This window comes from Dromiciops gliroides, chromosome 2 (genome assembly GCF_019393635.1).
Source record: "Dromiciops gliroides isolate mDroGli1 chromosome 2, mDroGli1.pri, whole genome shotgun sequence".
In the NCBI taxonomy this organism is placed as follows: Eukaryota; Metazoa; Chordata; class Mammalia; order Microbiotheria; family Microbiotheriidae; genus Dromiciops; species Dromiciops gliroides.
The window spans coordinates 415,987,653-416,006,234 of NC_057862.1; the positions used below are offsets into that span (position 1 = coordinate 415,987,653).

Sequence of the window (18,582 nt, forward strand, 5' to 3'; positions counted from 1 at the left end):
CGCTCCCGGGGGGCCGCCACCCGGTCAAGTCCGCAGTGGCGTCAAACCCGCTTCCCACCCGCGGCCTCTCGTGACACCGCCGCTCCCGCTCCAGGGCCCTGGCTTGCAGGAGGAGGCAGCGGCGACTGCCGAGACCCCAGGAAAGCAGAAGGACAGTCCAGGACTGGGGAGGAAAAGGGACAGCAGCTTCCTCCCAGGCCCCAGCGCCGCGGCTCGCGACTGGGGCTGCGCGAGTAGGAGGCGGAGTCCGGGTGACGAGTGACAGCTCTGCAGCCCTATCACCGCTGCCAGAGCTGCTACAGAAGCACCGCCCCCTCCTGCTTTCCCGGTAATTGGTCGCTTCTCCAGTCGTTGCCGCCCTCCTTTTCTCTCGCTCTCCTCGCGCCCTCCCTCCCATGCTTACCTCCCCCCCCCAGCCCCCTGTTCTCCACCGTGTTGCACATAGCTTCGCCGCTGCCTTATTCTCTCCCCTTCCCCCTCCCCTTCCTCCTCCGGTTCCTCCTCCCGGCTCCTCCGCCCCTTCCCTTCTTGGTGACTCTGAGCCATCTGCCGTGGCGGAGGGAATCGGAGGCGTAGTGGGGTGCGGGGTGTGAGGGGCGTGAGGAGGGTGTGCGAGGGTGAGTGTGGAAGTGTGAGTAGCCGCCTCTCTCCCCCGGCGCCGCTTCTTTGCAGGCGTCTTGCCGGGTCTGTGCAGTCTTGTGTGTGTGTTTCCCTCGCCTGCCCCTTCGCTCCCCGCCCCCTGGCACCGCCAAGCCCGGAGAGAGGACCCGCCAAGTCCGAGAAGACCTGTCGCCAACTCCCGCCGCTGCCCAGGATTGTCGCTTCCCACCGACGGCCGAAAGGTGACATGCGTGTCCGGGATGGGTGTGTTGTGTTGTGGTGTGTGCTGTCGGGGGGGGGGGGAAGGGCGGAGAGGGTCAGGAAGCCACGCACATCTCGTGTCTGTGTGTTTTGTTTGTTCCTGCAGCCCGGCCGCGCGCCGTTGACCCTCCTCCCCTCCATTGGCCCGAGGGGCTCCCCTCCTTGTGCAAACAGCCCGGGGTGGTGGGAGTGGGCCTTGGGATGACCATTTGACTGCTAATGATACAAAACTAGCTTTTAGTGGTAGCGTTTTGCTGGAGATGGGGTGGGAGGGGTGTTGTTGTCAGGGTTTGGGCTTGAGCTTGTGCCCCAGAGTATAGTAAGCATCTTATAGTATGTGTGTGTGTGTGTGTGTGTGTGTGTGTTAAGATTTGGCCTTGGGATTGTTGCCCCAGAGTAGCAGGTGTCATATAGTGTGTTGGAATGGTAGTGGTTGTGCTGGGGGCGGGGTAGTGTTGTCAGGATTTGGGTTTGGGATCCGTTGCCCCAGAGTATAGCTGGCATCTTATTTTGTGTGTGTGTGTGTGTGTGTGTGTGTGTGTGTGTGTTGGGGGCGGGGTGTTGTCAGGATTTGGGCTTCAGCTTGTTGCCTCAGAGTAGCAGGTGTCTTATATAGTGTATATGTATATATATGTGGGGCGGGCCGGGGGGGGGGCGGAGAATTTGGGCTTGAGATTGTTGCCTCAGAGTAGCGAGTGTCTTCGGACACAACTCTCACATGCCAGCATCGTAGATATTTATGATATAGAGGAAATAAACATGTAAAGTATATAAAGTATTGTTTTTGTATAGTGATATTTAGTGGTACCCAGTTTAAAAAAAAAAAGCTAGTACCCTAGAGCACTCATTTATTTTGCAGAAGAAAAATTATTATTCTACAACCAGGGCTGGTTGGAAGGAAGCGCGGAGGGGGAGCCTTAGGATAGCATGGATTTGATGTTTGTGATTTTAAATGCTATGCTATTGAAGAATTTGTACACACTTGTGTATAATCTGAAGTCTAAGGGAATTGTACAAATATAAATAATACATGGGTTCCAAAAGTCTTAGCGCAGTCGTGTTCAGCAGTTATTAAAGCTAAGAACTGCACCAAGACTTTTGGGACACCCCACATGTAGGTGCACTGGGTGCTTAATCAAATAAAGTAAATAGAGGGAATAAAACCAAACTTGCTAATATGATGTTACATTCAAATGGATAGCTTTTTTAAATCCTCAAGAATGACTGCTGTTATTTTGCCTCCCCTTAATTTTATTCCTTTTTATTTGACAGAGTTCTGTCTTATATGGAGTTTATCTGATGATTGTATTATTCTGTTCTTTAATATTTTATGTATTGTTAATGTTTGTTTATTTAAAGTTCAATTCTTTTCCTAGAATAAATATTTTATTGGATGGTAATTTTCATGTAAGACTAGTTACTTACTTGCAAAATTAACATGTGTAATATTTGACCCTAGTCATAAGTACATTTATACAAAGTACTTAACTTTGTAGGATGTTCACTAATGTTGTGGGCTAAGTTCACCTTTTCACCCTATTACTAGGATATTCTTATTAAATTATGGATAAAAATTCAACTCATTATTCCATTATTTTAAAGTGTTTGTCGTTTTTTTTTGTTGTTGTTTTATTGAGGGGCAATGAGGGTTAAGTGACTTGCCCAGGGTCACACAGTTAGTGTCAAGTGTCTGAGGTAGGATTTGAACTCAGGTCCTCCCAAATCCAGGGCCACTGCACCCCCTAGCTGTTTCCTATTCTAAAGTATTAAGTAGCTATTTAGTGCAGTGGAACAGGGTATTTCAAGGTAACTGTCATAGAGAATTTAGGATCTATTCTGCTTTTCCAATCAGTACACCTGATGACTTGAACTCACAAGCAGGGAGCAGGACTTCTATGATAGTGCTACCTTTGACCATCACTCTTTAATTCAAATGAATGTATTTTACATATGTACATGCTAATAATAGTAATTTTTGTTATTATTAAGTGCCTCCCATGAACAGTACTAGGCACTGCTTGTACAAAATTGAAACATGGCATCTAGCCCCTGATCCCAGGGAGAGCATAATCTAACAGTGCACGTAACTCGAATACAAGTCCTGTGAGACATAGCTATCTAGGAGAATGAGAACTGAAGAAATGGCCTTTGGATTTAGCAATAGGAGATCATTAGTGACTTTTAAAAAGAGCAGTTTCTACATAGTTGTGTAGATAGAACTTAGATGGTAAAGAGGTGTTGTTTTTTCATCTTAAAAGTATTGTAGGATTTTGCAGTTACATGTAAAGAAAGTTTTCAGTATTTGTTCTTTTTTTGTTTGTTTTGTGGGGCAGTGAGAATTAAGTGACTTGCCCAGGGTCACACAGCTAGTAAGTGTCAAGTGTCTGAGGCTGGATTTGAACTCAGGTCTTCCTGAATCCAGGGCCAGTGCTTCTTCCACTATGCCACATAGCTGCCCCCTCAACATTTGTTCTTTTTTTTCCCCATATAAATATTTTATTATTTTCCAGTTATATTTAGAGATACTTTTCAACATTTGTTTTTATAAGATTTCTAGTTTCAAGTTTTTCTCCATCCCTCCCTTCCTTCCCCCCTCCCCAAGACAGCAAGTAATCTGGTATAGGTTATATATATACAATCACAGTAAACATATTTCTGCATTAGTCATGTAATGAGAGAAGAATCAGAGCAAAAAAGGAAAAACCTCAGAAAAGAAAAACAACAACAAAAACAAAAGAAGTAGTATGGTTCGATCTGCATCCAGATTCAACAGTTCTTTTTTTTTTTTTTTCTGGATTTGGAGAGCATTTTCCATCATGAGTCCTTTGGAACTATCTTGGACCATTGTATTGCTGAGAAGAATCAAGTCTATCACAGTTGATCAACACACAATGTTGTTGATACTGTGTACAATGTTCTCCTAGTTTCTGCTCATCTCACTCATCATCAGTTCATGCAAGTCCTCCCAGGTTTCTCTGAAATCCACCTGCTCATCGTTTCTTACAGCACAATAATATTCCATTACATTCATATACCACAACTTGTTCAACCATTCCCCAGTTGATGGGCAGCCCCTCAATTTCCAATTCCTTGCCACCACAAAAAGAGCAACTATAAATATTTTTGTACATGTGGGTCCTTTTCCCTTTTTTTATGATCTCTTTGGGAAAAAGGCCTAATAATGGTATTGCTGGGACAAAGGGTATGCAAAGTTTTGTTGCCCTTTGGGCATAGTTCCAAACTGCTCTCCAGAATGGTTGGATCAGTTCACAGATCCACCAACAATGCATTAGTGTTCCAATTTTCCACAGCTTCTCCAACATTTATTATTTCCCTTTTTTGTCATATTACCCAATCTGATAGGTGTCAGGTGGTACCTCAGAGTTGTTTTAATTTGCATTTCTCTAATCAATAGTGATTTAGAGCATTTTTTCATATGACAATAGATAGTTTTCATTTCTTCATCAGAAAACTGCCTGTTCTTATCCTTTGACCATTTCTCAATTGGGGGATGACTTGGATTCTTATCAATTTGATTTAGTTCCCAATATATTTTAGAAATGAGGCCTTTATCAGAAGTACTGGCTATAAAAATTGTTTCCCAGTTTTCTGTCTCCCTTCTAACTTTGGATGCATTGCTTCTGTTTGTACAAAACCTTTTAAATTTAATGTAATCAAAATCATCCATTTTGCATTTTATAATATACTCTATCTCTTGTTTGGTCATAAACTATTCTCCTTTCCAAAGATCTTAGAGGTAAACTATTCCTTCCTCTCCTAATTTACCTACGGTATCACCTTTTATGTCTAAATCATGTACCCATTTTGACCTTACTTTAGTATAAGGTGTAAAATGTTGGTCTATGACTAGTTTCTGCCATACTGTCTTCCAGTTTTCCCAGCAGTTTTTGTCAAATACTGAATTCCTATCCCAGAAGCCGGAGTCTTTGGGTTTATCAAACGGTACATTACTAAAGTCATTTACTACCGTGTCTCCTGTGCCTAACCTATTCCACTGATCCTCACTCTATTTCTTAGCCAGTACCAGATAGTTTTGATGACTGTTGCTTTATAGTAAAACTTCGGATTTGGTACAGCTAGCCCACCTTCCTGTGCATTTTTTTCATTATTTCCCTTGATATTTTTGACCTTTTGTTTTTCCAGATGAATTTTGTTATTATTTTTTCTAGCTCTATAAAATAATTTTTAGGTAGTCTGATTGGTATGGCACTGAATAGGTAAATTAATTTAGGTAGAATTGTCATTTTTATTATATTAGCTCAGCCTATCCATGAGCAATTGACATTTTTCCAATTATTTAGATCTGATTTGATTTGTGTAAAAAGAGTTTTGTAATTGTGTTCATAGAGTTCTGGGTTTGTCTTGGCAAGTAGACTCCCAAGTATTTTATATTGTCTACTGTTACTTTAAATGGAATTTCTCTTTCTATCTCTTGCTGCTGGACTTTTCAACATTTGTTCTTAAAAGATTTCCAGTTCCAAATTTTTCTCCCTCCTTCCCTTCCCTCACCCCTCTCCAAGACAGAAAGCAATCTGATATAGGTCATATATGTACAATCACATTAAACATATTTCTGCATTAGTGATGTTGTGAAAGAAGAATCAGAAAAAAAAGGGAAAAACCCCCAAAAGAAAAAAAAAGTAGAAACAGTATGGTTCAATCTGCATTCAAATTCCACAGTTCTCTTTTTCTGGATGTGGAGAGCATTTTCCATCTCATGAGTCCTTTGGAATTGTCTTCTATCATTGTATTGCTGAGAAGAGCTAAGTCTCTCACAGTTGATCATCACACAATGTTGCTGTTACTGTGTACAATGTTTTCCTGATTCTGCTCACTTCACTCAGCATCAGTCCACTTAAGTCTTTCCAGGTTTTTCTGAAATCTGCCTGCTCATCATTTCTTATAGCACAATAGTATTCCATCACATTCATATACCACAACCTGTTCAGCCATTCCCCAGTTAATGGGCATGCCCTCGATTTCCAATTCTTTGCCACCATGAAGAGGGCTGCTATAAATATTTTGTACATGTGGGTCCTTTCCCCTTTTTTATGATCTTTGGGATACAGACCTAGTAGTGGTATTGCTGGGTCCTAGGGTATGCACAGTTTTATAGACTTTTGGGAATAGTTCCAAATTGCTCTCCAAAACGGTTAGATCAGTTCACAACTCCACCAACAATGCATTAGTGTTCCGACTTTTTCCACAGCTTCTTCAACATCTATTATTTTAGTAAAGGTTTGAAGAGTAGATGTATATGATGCCTTTCAAGGCCTGTAATCTTTTAGTACAGTTTTCTAATAGAATGCAATTATATTTAATGGTTAAATTTAGTAGAGATAAATGTAGTCTTGTTCTTGGATTCTAAACATATTCATAAGTACAGGATAAGAAAGGCATGGCAAGAAAACAATGTGGAAAAGATCTTAGATTTTTTGTGGATTGAAAATTCATTGTGAGTCAACAGTATGATATGACACCTAAGAAAGCATAGGTTGCATTTTGAGAAGCTGAGTGCCCAGAATTAAGGAAGTGATAGTACTGCTGTACTGTATTATTATGACTTAGTCTGACCACATAGAGAATAGTGTGTTCCATTCTGGATGTCACATTTTAGGATGACCGTTGATAAGCCTGAGAGTATCTAGAAGAAGGCAACCAGGTTGGTGGTGAAGGACCAGGTCATATGACCATTAGGTGAAAAAGTTTAGAATATTTAACTTGGAGAAGAGAATACTTACTGGGGACCCGCAATAGCTGTTTTCAAATCTTTGAAGGCCTCTCACATGGAAGAGGGAAGATTGTTGTATTTGGCCCAGAAGGCAGATCTAGGTGTATTGGGTGAAAGTTGCAGAGGCAAATTTAGGCTTAATGAAGTTAAAAAAAAAAAAACTTCTAATAAAGTTATTCAAAAGTAGAATGGGCCATATTGTGAGGTGTAATAGATATCTTCAGGAAAAGAAAGGCTGGATGATAATTCCCTAAGTATGTTGTAGAAAGAATTTATTTAACCTCAGATGACCTTTGAAGTCCCTTCCAAATCTGAAGTTCTGTTAAATACCAATATCAGATAAAATGTTATAGTTCTTCAATATTATTCAAAATATATTTTGTCAAATGTTTTCTTTGTGCTCAACGTTATGCTTGGTGCTACAGGAAACACAAATATAATAAAAACAATTTGTCCTCAATAAATGTATAGTCTAGTTGAGAAGACATTTTTTAAGCAGTTCTTATCTGTCTTAGATATGTGTCATTCTGGGGATACTGATATTCAAATTACTATGGATTTAACTTTTAGAAAAACTAGCACTTTAGAAGGCTCACTTAAAGCCATTTTCTTGCAAATTGCTACATTTAGTAAAGGGTCAAAGAAAGTAGTGGCAAAAGTACGATTGCATATTAAGATATGCTGATGTGAGAAAATTAAGAAATAGAATGGGGAGAAACATGGTGGACAACATTTGGATGGAATCAGAAAAAGAAATAATGTTATTAGAGTGCTCCACAGACAAACTAAGCAGAAAGAGAAAATATATTCTGAGCTTAGGAGATAGACTGAAGTCTTACATAGTAATGATGGGGGGTTTCAATGATCTGGATTTCTGCTGAAACTCTCTGCCAAAAGAGAGTAATTAATTTTTTCTTTATTTGCCTTAATGGTAATTTCATCCCCCCAAAAGTGAAAGAGATAATAAGGGGTAATTGTGTTCTGAAAGTTAGCAGTAATGAAGAACTGTTTGCTAGTGTGAGAATGATGGGAACTTTGAGAGGAAGTGACCATTCATTCCATTGTGGGATTTGTGAAATAGTAGAAGATGAAAGATGTGAATAGTCTGACAAGTATCTTATATTTTGCAAGAAGAAATTTCAAAGGGTTCAAAGGAAGGATAGGTAGGATCCCATGTACTAAAATTCTACAAGAGAAGTCAGCCCTGGAGGCATGAGAAACTTTCAAGAATGAAATTCCGAAGGCACAAAGAAAAACAATTCCATTGAAGAGGAAAAGAGAAGTTGTTCAAAGAAAAAAATGTAAATGAACAGGGAATTCATCTACTAGCTTAGAATTTTAAAATAAATCTATAGAAAATGAAAGCAAGGGCAAGCAATAAAAACTAAATACAAAACTGGAGCACAATCCTATAAGATTATTGTTAGGAGTCCTAAATCTCAGAATGAACTGAGAGGAATGAGTAGAGCTAAGGCTTAAAAAAGGTGTTTTGGACTTTTTGTAAGCTATCTTGGGGAAAAGAGAAGAATAAAAGCTAGTTCTGCTCCCCAGGGTAGGTAGGATGTTGAGAACTAACAATGAAGAATAAAAATAGGAGTTAAACTCTTACTTTACTTCTGTTTTCTCTGCCAAGAAGAATAATTTCTTCACCAAAAAGGTCCAGAACAAATATGACCAATAGGGAATTGATGGTCAAGATAAGTAGGGAAATAGTAAAGAAGCACCTAGCTTTTAATGAATTCAGGTCACTAGTTTCAGATGAACTGCATCCTCAGGTTATTGAAAGAACTAAAAAATGTGATTGATGAGTCACTGCTTTTGATTTTTTGAAAAATCATGTAGAATAAGAGAAAAACTACAGAATTGGAGAAGGGATATTGTTTTTCAAAGAAGACTAGAGAATACATTTAGAAAACTATGAGTCAATAAGCTTGACTGACTCTTGGAAAAATTCCAACATATTATTAAAGGAGTAAAAAGGATAGTTAGTGAACACTTAGAAAGAGAAGCACAAGCTCTCAAGAACTTGCTTGACTTCAAGAACAGATCCTGTTAGACTATTTTTTTTTTTTTGACGTGGTTACTAGACTGGTAGACTGGGGGGCATATGCTATAGATGTGGTTTACCTAAGAGTTTAGTAAAGCATTTGACAATGTTTCATGTTTTTCTGGACAAGATAGAAAATAGGCAGGGCAGATAGCTGAATGGAGTACTGGACTTGGAGTCAGGAAGACTCATCTTCGTGAGTTCAAATCTGGCATCAGACACTAGCTGTCTGACCCTTAACGCTGTTTCCCTCAGTTTGCTCATCTGTAAAATGAGCTGGAGAAGGAAATGGCAAACTGCTTCAGTATCTTTGCCAAGAAAACCCCAAATGGGTTCAGGAAGAATAGGACTCAACTGAAAAACTATCTAAGTATACTCAGGTGAAACGAGCTGGTCAAGTGACTAGACTCAAAAAGTCACTAATGGGTTTAAGTTGTCTTAAAAGAGGGCATCCAGTGGAGTGCTTGGCCCAGTGAAGGTAACTTTAAAAAAAAAATTAATGACTTGGATAAAGGCATAGATATAATGCCTATTAAATGTTTAGCATACACAGAGCTGGGAGGGATAGCTAAATCATCGAATGACATAGGATTCAGAAAGATCATGAAAGGTTAGAATAGTGGATTGAATCTAGGGAGAAGTGTAGCACCTTAAATTGGGTCTATAAATCAACTTTACAAGTTTAAAATGAGCAAGGTGTGGCTAGATAGCGATTCTCACAAAGATCTGGGCAGTTTAGTGAACTATAAAACTCAATTTGAGTCAGCAGTATAAAATAACAGTCAATAAAGCTAATGCATAATGAGAGGCTTTGTGACTGGTCTAGGGAAATGAAAGTCAACCGGCATTTATTAAGTGCTTACCTGACAAGGTTCTGCTAAGTACTGGGAATACAAAGAAAAGCCCTTCTGCCTGTAAGGACCTTACATTCTAATGAGGCAGACAGCTTGTAAATAACTAGGTCCGTGGAAGATATATACAGTATAAATGTAAGCTAAGCTGAGAAAGGAAGGCATCAGGGCAAATCTTTTTTTTTTTTTTTTTGTGGGGCAATGGGGGTTAAGTGACTTGCCCGGGGTCACACAGCTAGTATCAAGTGTCTGAGGCCGGATTTGAACTCAGGTACTCCTGAATCCAGGGCCGGTGCTTTATCCACTGTGCTATCTAGCCGCCCCCCAGGGCAAATCTTGAGTTTGTGTTCAGTTCTGGTTTCCATATTTTAGGAAGGAAACTGCTGACCTAAAATGTTCAGAAGAAGGCAACTAGGACTTTGAGAGGTCATACAATTTGAGAATGAATTGAAGGAACTAGAAATGTTTAGTTGGGGAAAGGGGAGAACATTTGGAGAAAGGCTATCACTGGGTAGAAGTTGCTAACACAAATTTTAGCTTGCAGTAATGGAAAACTTCCTAACTATGAGAGCTGTCCCAAAGTGGAAAGGGGTACCTCCAAGCAATGGGTTCTCCTTCATCTGTGGTATTGGGCAAGGGCTAAATGACAGTTTGCCTGGTATGTTTAGAAGGAGTTGGTTTTTTAAAAATAATAAACATTTTTATTTATAGTTTTGGGTTTCGATTTTTATCCCTCCTTTCCCTGCCCTCCCCCCTCCCCGAGTCAGCAAACAATCATATATGGGTTACATGTGTATGATTATGTAAAACATGACCATATTTGTCATTTTGTATAAGAAAACTCGATTAAAAGAAAAAAATGAAAGAAAGTGAAAAATAGCATGCTTCAGTCTGTTCTATCAATATCATTTCTTTCTTTGGAGGTGGATAGATAGTATGTTTCATCAATAGTCCTTTGGGATTGTCTTGGATCATTGTATTGTTGAGAATAGTTAAGCCATTCAAAGTTCTTCATCAAACAATGTTAGTGTCTCTGTGTAACAATGTTCTCTTGATTCTGCTCCAAGCCTTTCTGAAGTCATCCTGCTTGTCATTTCTTATAGCACTATAATATTCTATCATCATCATATACCACAGTTTGTTTAGCCATTCCCTAATTGATGGACATTCCTTTGATTTCCAATTCTTAGCCACCACAAAATGAGCTGCTATAAATATTTTTGTACAAATGGGTCTTTTTCTCTTTTTGGAGCTGTCTTTAGGATATAAACCTAGCAGTGGTATTGCTGGATCAAAGGGTATGCACAGTTCTATAGCCTTTTGGGCATAGTTCCAGTAGCTTTCTCACATCCCCTCCAACATCCAATATTTTCCATTTTTGTTATATTTGCCACTCGGATAGGTGTGAGGTGCTACCTCAGAGTTGTTTTAATTTGCATTTCTCTGATCAATAATGATCCAGAGCATTTTTTATATGAGTATAGATAGCTTTGATTTCTGTGTCTGAAAACTGCCTGTTCATATCCTCAAATTTATCAATTGAATTGGGGAATGACTTGTATTTTTATAAATTTGACTCAGTTCTCTATACATTTGAGAAATGAAGCCTTTATCAGAGATATTTGTTTCAAAAATTCTTTCCCAGTTTTTAGAAGGAATTCTTACCAAAATATGGATTGGACTAGATGACTTGTGGGGTCCTTCTCAGTTCTTGACATTTTGTGAGTTTTGCCTAGGATTGGTGTTGGGAAAAATTGTGAAGGAAGTAAATTTCTTCTCTAGTGCACTGCCAACTTCTTTCCTTCCCATCTCCTCCCCTCACAACTTTAGTGGTAGACATTTGAGGACAATTGGAAGGAAAATGTCATTATGATATAGGCTGTTGAAAGAGATAGCTTTGACATGCTGTAATTCAAGGCACACTCAACTTACATCAGTGTTAAGTGGCTACCTACTTTGACTTAATTTAGGGCCAAATTTGTTTCTGAAACATTTTTATATTTTTTCATTTAACAAGCATTTTTTTTCTCCCTTCTGCCCATCTCTCCACTTGAAAATAAAGCAAAACAAAACCTTTATACAAACAAACATCGTGAAACAAAATACATTCCTACATTGGCCACGTCCAAAAATATATGTATTTTTCTGAATCTTGAGTCCATTGCCTCTCTGACAGTATATGAACAGCATATATCATCATTGGTCCCCTGGAATTACAATTGGTAATTGCATTGATCAGAGTTCTTAAGTCTTTCAAAGTTGTTTATCAGATACAGTTTTTAAAATTATTTAAGGTTATAGGTATATTGTTCAACAGTGACTTTGCTTATGTGGATTGGATCATTTGTTACTGTATTATTTGTGTAGGGATTGGTTTGAAGAAAAATGCATGAAAGTCTTACATCATGACAACTATCAGGCAAAGGAAAGAAATAAAAGTTGCAGAAGTTTATGAGGATAATCCTTCACAGGAGGAAGAGGATGAACTGGAAAGACAATTGTTAACTGGTAGGTAATTTCAACAAATGCAGCATTTGGTGTTACTGAATATTAAAATGTAAGTCTTTAATTGTACCCTGAGCATACAATTGTTAAGAGTATTGTCTGGAGTCTTTCTTAAAAAAGACTCAAAAGACAGAAACATTCATCAGTAGACAACTTATACAATGTGATATTCCACTTATCCATGCACATGGTTGGGTAAACAAACCACTTCATTCATTGAATTGTGACATTAAAATCTAAATGAGATTTAAATTGTGTTTGAAGACATGTTTTGTTCATTTAAAACCCTTTAAGATAATGCTTTTATTGACTTCTCTAATGTTTTGTAGTTAAAAATCTTTGTGTTGAACATTAAATCTAACATACTCAGAAGGTCAGTAATATTTACAGTTCCTATAACTGAGGTAACAGAAGTACAAAGAAGTTCCTCAAAATCAGGCATTAAATGTGCAGTGAATAGAACTTCAGGGTTCTTGATTCCTTTAACCTTAACCACTGTGTCCCATACTGAACAAATAAAGTCATTCTCTTTTATTTTTTGTCAATCATTTTTAACCCGTGACTCCTGCTATCTCCATCACAAGGGAGTAATCTACAGTTTGAAACATGAAATCATTATCTGTGTGGATTTGATCAGTGTTCACTCTCAGTGTAGAAATTTACCCAAACTTAGTGAATTGTCATTTTGTTTGGAGGAAAAGATATAGTTGGGTATTTAAAAGATAAAGACTTTGTGATCTAAAATTCAGTCACCTAGGTGGATAGTGTGCGAGGCCTAGAGTCAGGAAGACTCATCTGAGTTCTAATCTGGCCTCACACACTTAATAGCTGTTTGCCATTTACCCATGTTTTCCTCAGTTTTCTTATCTGTAAAATGAGGTGAAGGAAATGGCCAACTACTCTATTATCTTTGCCAAGAAGAACACAGATGGGGTCATGGAGAGTTGGACTTGACTGAAAAACAGCAAAAAATCTAAAATTCATTCTGTATTCAGTATAATAAATATTATGAAAAAAAATTTAAAGCAGTACTTTAAAATTAGATTTTAATTTAGCTCTCATGTTTTTACCAAGATTGGCAGGCAATCTAACACCCCCATGATTGTGTTGGTTACATATCTGCCAGTCTTATATTCTGAAGAAAGAGACTGTATACAACATTTTTGCCAAATAATGCAATTGCCTTTTCTTTCATCACTTACCAGAATGAAATCTGCCCAATTTTTTTAATGGACATTGTGGAGGAGGTGTCTTGTTGAACTAGGAATAATGGATACAAGTTGCAAATTCGCTTAAGTAGGCTTGCTCTTGGGGAAAACTTCCTTATCAATTAGAGTTTCCAAAAGTGGAATGGAGTGTCTCCCAAAGTGGTGGGGTCCCATTCCTTGAAAATCTCCATACAGAAGCTGAACAACCACTTGTTGGACATATAGTGGGGATTACTTTCATGTATAGATTGCGCTGGATGCCTAGCTACTAATCTCTTCCAACTCTAAAGTTCTGTGATTTGGATTCTAATGCATTCACATAAATAATGAATATATACCTCTTTTTTAATGTAACCCTAATGTTCTTCATTGGGTAATAAGATTGATTATTCTGTGTAGCCATAACATTATTTATAAGTTTTTAAAATGTAATATAAACCTCAATCACGTTGTTATGAAAAGACTTCAAAAGCCTGACATATACCACTGTGCTCAGTAGTAAAATCACTGAATTTTTAACTGATTTTTTTTTTCTTTGTAAAAAAAGTGTACAGTGGGAGAGGATTATGGAAAATTCTGTCATTAACCGTTGGTGGAACTATTGGCCTTTGCATTGGATTTCTTACTTCTGTCTACCTTGCTACTTTACATGAAAATGATTTATGGTTTTCTAACATTAAGGTAAGAGGTTCCAATTAATTATCGAACAATTGTTTTCTCAAAAAAGGATAAGAAAAATTGAAAAATTCTGAATGTCTACAGCATGGTTCTTGTAAGGCATTTATTCTTAATAAATCCATGAAACTGAGACGTCACCAAGAGATTAGTTTCTGCTTCTGATTTGTCTTTTCGGTGCTAGAGTTTGAATTTGCCAGAACAGCCTTCAGCTCCATAGATTATACATATAGTTTGGCTCTATAGGGTTCCTGATTGATGTGTTACCTATCAAGTGTGGCTTAGTTGGTTTCTTTAGGTGGGTACCTGAAAATCTTGGTATTCGTCTTGTATGCCTTTCATTAAAATTACCCGTCTACCATGATTCCAGCTAGGAAGTAAAGCCATTAGATCATTTGGGTTCTGGTAAAGGTGGTGGATAAGGAAGGCACTGAGATCTAGGTGCTTGCTTCCCTCCATTAAGGAGGTACAAATGAAGGAAACAATTAAAGGAAGTTAGAATCTGTTTAGCAGGTTTTTGTTCCACCCTGCCTGTAATTTAGCAGCCTGTAGAGCATACAAAACCTGAGGCTCTGCTCTTCTCTCAATCAAGAAGCCATAGGACACCTAGGAGAAAGACCTTGTATATACTATATCTTGTTTAGTAGCTCTTTGTCCCACCCACATTCTGGAGGTCTAGAGTATAGAGAATTGAAGTCTTATTTACTCCATTGAGGTGTTACAGCAAACCTGGAAGGCAACCACATTATCCCCTAAGGACGCATGCTCCAAAAATATAAAAGTTGTAAATTTTGTTTCTAAGTCTGGGGAAGAATTTACTGCAAATCCCCTGTTAGTATAGTACTTATGCGTCATTGTTTTTAGATTTGGAGCAAAAAGGGACTTCAGAGACCATCTAGTCCAATCCTATCATATTATAGATGAGAAAACTGAGACTAAGAGAGCTTAAGTGAATTGCCCAAGGCAGCTAGATAGCACAGTGGATAGAGTGCCAGATCTGGAGTCAGGAACACTTATCTCCCTGAATTCAAATTTGGCCTTGGATATTAGCTGTGTGACCCTGGGCAAGTCACTTAGCCTTGTTTACCTCAGTTCCTCATCTATAAAATGAGCTTGGGAAGGAAATGGTAAACCACTCTACTATTTTTGCCAAGAAAACCCCCCAAATGGGGTGACAAAATGTTGGACACAACTGAAAATGACTATATAACAGTTTGTAAGTGACAGCTGGAATTTAAACCCACTTCTTCTGATTTTGCTACAACAAATTATCTCTTATTGTACTGGCTTTCAGATTCAAGTCTCACCACTTTAAGTGCAAATAGCATGCCCATACTATCTTATCCAAAACCCTCATCTTTATTCTAATCACCCTTATTCCACTCAAATCCAGTTCACCCCTTGCCTTGCCATTCCACCATGTCCTTCAGAACATCAGAGTTTATGTTAATAAATTCCCCATAATACTTGATCAATCAACTCTGTTTTCATTTTTACCAGAAACATTGTTTTCCCCATAGGAGATATCATATCCATTGAGACCTTTTCCAGCACTCCTACTTCCTGTTCATATTATATTCCTCAATGGCTTTTACTTTTTTGAGGTCTTTGATCATACCACCCTCTCCCCATCATGGTTGGTGCACCTTTATATCATTGTCTTAATTTTTTCAATGACTTCAGTTTTTGGCATTATAGTCTTCTGTACTACCTTATTCCCTGTCATTGTTCTTGAGGAACTGACCACAAAATTCCTATACTACCTCACTTCCAACATTCACTTTTTCTGCCTCACTTCTACTGTACTTCAGCATGACCCCACCATACCCCTCATAACTCTCTTAAAATTTTACTACAACCTCCAAGGTAAAATCCATTGAAATTTCACTTTCCTTCTACAATCTCCTGTCGTCCGCTCCCTCTCTCCCTTGACCCATCCCTATTTTAATCTGTCTCCTCAACTCCAACTTTGCTTTCCTCCATAGTTTACAACTTTAATGATTTCACTAGCTACAACCCTAAAATCCCTTGCCCCCTACTTCTTGCCATTTCTTTTTTGAAATACATTTTATTGATATCCTTTGTTTTTACATTGCTTAAATTTCCTTCTATATTTCTTCCTTTATCCTTTCAGAGGTCCATCTTACATAATAGTTTTTTTTTAAATCAGCAAAGCCAGTCAATGCATTGAAAAAAACTGACAATATATAATATTTTATACTTGGTGACCCTCTTTTGCAAAGGAGTCAGAGGAGTCATTTTCTTACATTTTTTTTCTTTGAAAGCCATGCTTGTTTTTTGTAATTTTGCAGCTTTCATTTTTTATTGTTGTGCAGTGGTTCTTTACAATTACATTGTTGTAATCAGTGTGTATGTTGTTTTCTGAGCTCTGCTTACTTCATTTTGCATCAATTCATTAAATCTTTTGATTCTTTTTTGTATTTATCATATTTGTCATTCAGTTACATTCATATACCACAGTTTGTTTAACCATTCCCCAGTTGACCGTCATCTGCTTTGTTTCTAGTTCTTTACTACCACAGAAAAGTGCTGCTTTGCACATTTTGAGATGTACAAGGCCTTTCTCTTTATCAGTTACCTCCTTGAGGTATATTCCTAGCTGTGGAATCACTGAGTCAGAGGTGGATATTTTAGTTACTTTAGTTGCATAATTCCAAATTGTTTTCCAGGATAGTTTGTCCAATTCCCAGTTCTACCATGAGTGCATTAGTTTGTACCTTCCTTTCTACAACAGCTCCAACATTGACTGTTCTTGTCTTTTTTCTCGTTTGCCAATTTGCTGGGGACATAAAATATCAAGGTTGTTTTGATATGCATTATTCTTATTATTGATGTGAAGCATTCTTTCATATGATTGTGAATAGTTTGCAATTCTTTTGAGAACTGATTTTTCATTTTGTTTTGACTTCCTGCCATTTCTGACCTTTAAATGCTCACCATTGGGTAACTTCAACAATCCAATTTCTTTTTCTCTTCTAGGCTTGCTTAGTGTTAATTATAGAGGTCATGAAATCAAAGTGATTTACATATAAGTTATGACCATTTTTGCTTTATATCCATTTTTATTAATTTATTATCTTCTACATAGTGACCACTCAAAACTTTTCTACTTTCCCCTCCCCATACTTACAATGTATGACCTAGTCTCCTATGGTCTTGACAATATTGAAGTTATATGAAGCTCCTCTCTTTCTTTCCTGAAGGCCTTTCAGCATCAATGCCCTTTCTGTCCTCTTCCTCATCAATTAATGAAGATATATCCTCTCTACTTACTTAAGCCAGCCCTTCATATTGTAGCTTTGATCCTTAATCTTATATTCAACCTCTCCTTTACCAGTGACTCTTTCTTATCTACCTATAAATATACTTGGACATCTTCAGTCCTAAAACACCCTTCGCTTTGACACCTTTAGCCCTTCCAGCTACTGTCTAATTTTTTCCTCTTCTTCCATTGCTAAAGTTGAAAAAAAAATCTATACCTGATTCCTATACCTTTACACTTTCTACTGTCTTCTTAGCTGCTATTATTTTTGCTTCTATCTCCTCGATAATTCTTCTTCTTTTTTTGGAGCGGGGGCAGTGAGGGTTAAGTGACTTGCCCAGGGTCACACAGCTAGTAAGTGTCAAGTGTCTGAGGCTGGATTTGAACTCAGGTCCTCCTGAATCCCGGGCTGGTGCTTTATCCACTGCGCCACCTAGCTGCCCTCTATAATTCTTCTTAATGTAATGTCCCACTTGCTTAGATGCATGGGTTTTTTTGACCATTTGCATAGATGTAGCCTTGACACACTTCTCAGATATTAAGACGTTACCTATTGCCTACTGAATGAACTTCAAACTCGTTTTGACGTCCAAGACCCTCTACTTTCTGTTCCTTTCCCACCTTTCCAGGCTTATCTCAGTTTCTTCCCTCTATATATATTTCATAGTCCTTTCAAATTGGATAGCTCTCTGTCCACTGAACATGCTCAGGAATTCCATTCTCCATGCATTTGTTTAGGCTTTTACCTGTGCGCCGAAAAGTTAAATTCCTACCTATTCATCAAAACTAACTTAAATGCTATCTGTGTACTCCATTGAACACTTCTCTCACTCCCTCAATTGTAATGACATACCCCCTTGGATCTTAAATAGCACTTAGTTTTGTAACTCTGATGCTTTTTTGGGGGGGGGGAGGGAGCAGGGCAATGAGGGTTAACTGACTTGCCCAGGGTCACACAGCTAGTAAGTGTTAAGTGTCTGAGGTCAGATTTAAACTCAGGTCCTCCTGAATTCAGGGCCGGTGCTTTATCCACTGCACCACCTAGCTGCCCCCTCTGATGCATTTTTAAATTCAGTGTTGTATATTGAAATTATTTGTGCTTGGTTGTCTTATCTACCAGTGGTTTATAAGCTTTTTTAGTTGAGAGGAACCATAACTTAAACTTTCTATCTGTTTATATCTTATATAACTTTTGTAATATCTTTAGCAATTAGCACAGAATTGTATACACATTAGGTACTTAAATATTTGTTGTATTATATTTATTGTGTTACAATATTTAAACCCAATATTTAAGCAGAGCAGTTTTCCAGCTCTTTCAAAATTGTCCAAAGACAATCATAAAGGGGGGAAATGCTTGCTTTCAAACAGCAATTACTATATTTGAGTAGATGTCCTTT

At 38.1% G+C, this 18,582-nt stretch overlaps 1 protein-coding gene across 2 annotated transcripts in view; it reads left to right on the forward strand.

The window, feature by feature from the left end:
* Positions 1-426: 426 nt before the first annotated feature.
* Positions 427-18,582, forward strand: part of DPY19L3 (dpy-19 like C-mannosyltransferase 3) — an 85,625-nt gene continuing 67,469 nt past the window's right edge. For both annotated transcript variants that reach the window (XM_043988076.1, XM_043988077.1), the window contains exons 1-3: positions 427-842; positions 11,879-12,019; positions 13,772-13,905. In XM_043988076.1, the coding sequence (XP_043844011.1) occupies positions 11,917-12,019; positions 13,772-13,905 (237 nt within the window). In that variant the 5' untranslated portion in view covers positions 427-842; positions 11,879-11,916. The remainder of the gene's footprint in view (positions 843-11,878; positions 12,020-13,771; positions 13,906-18,582) is intronic.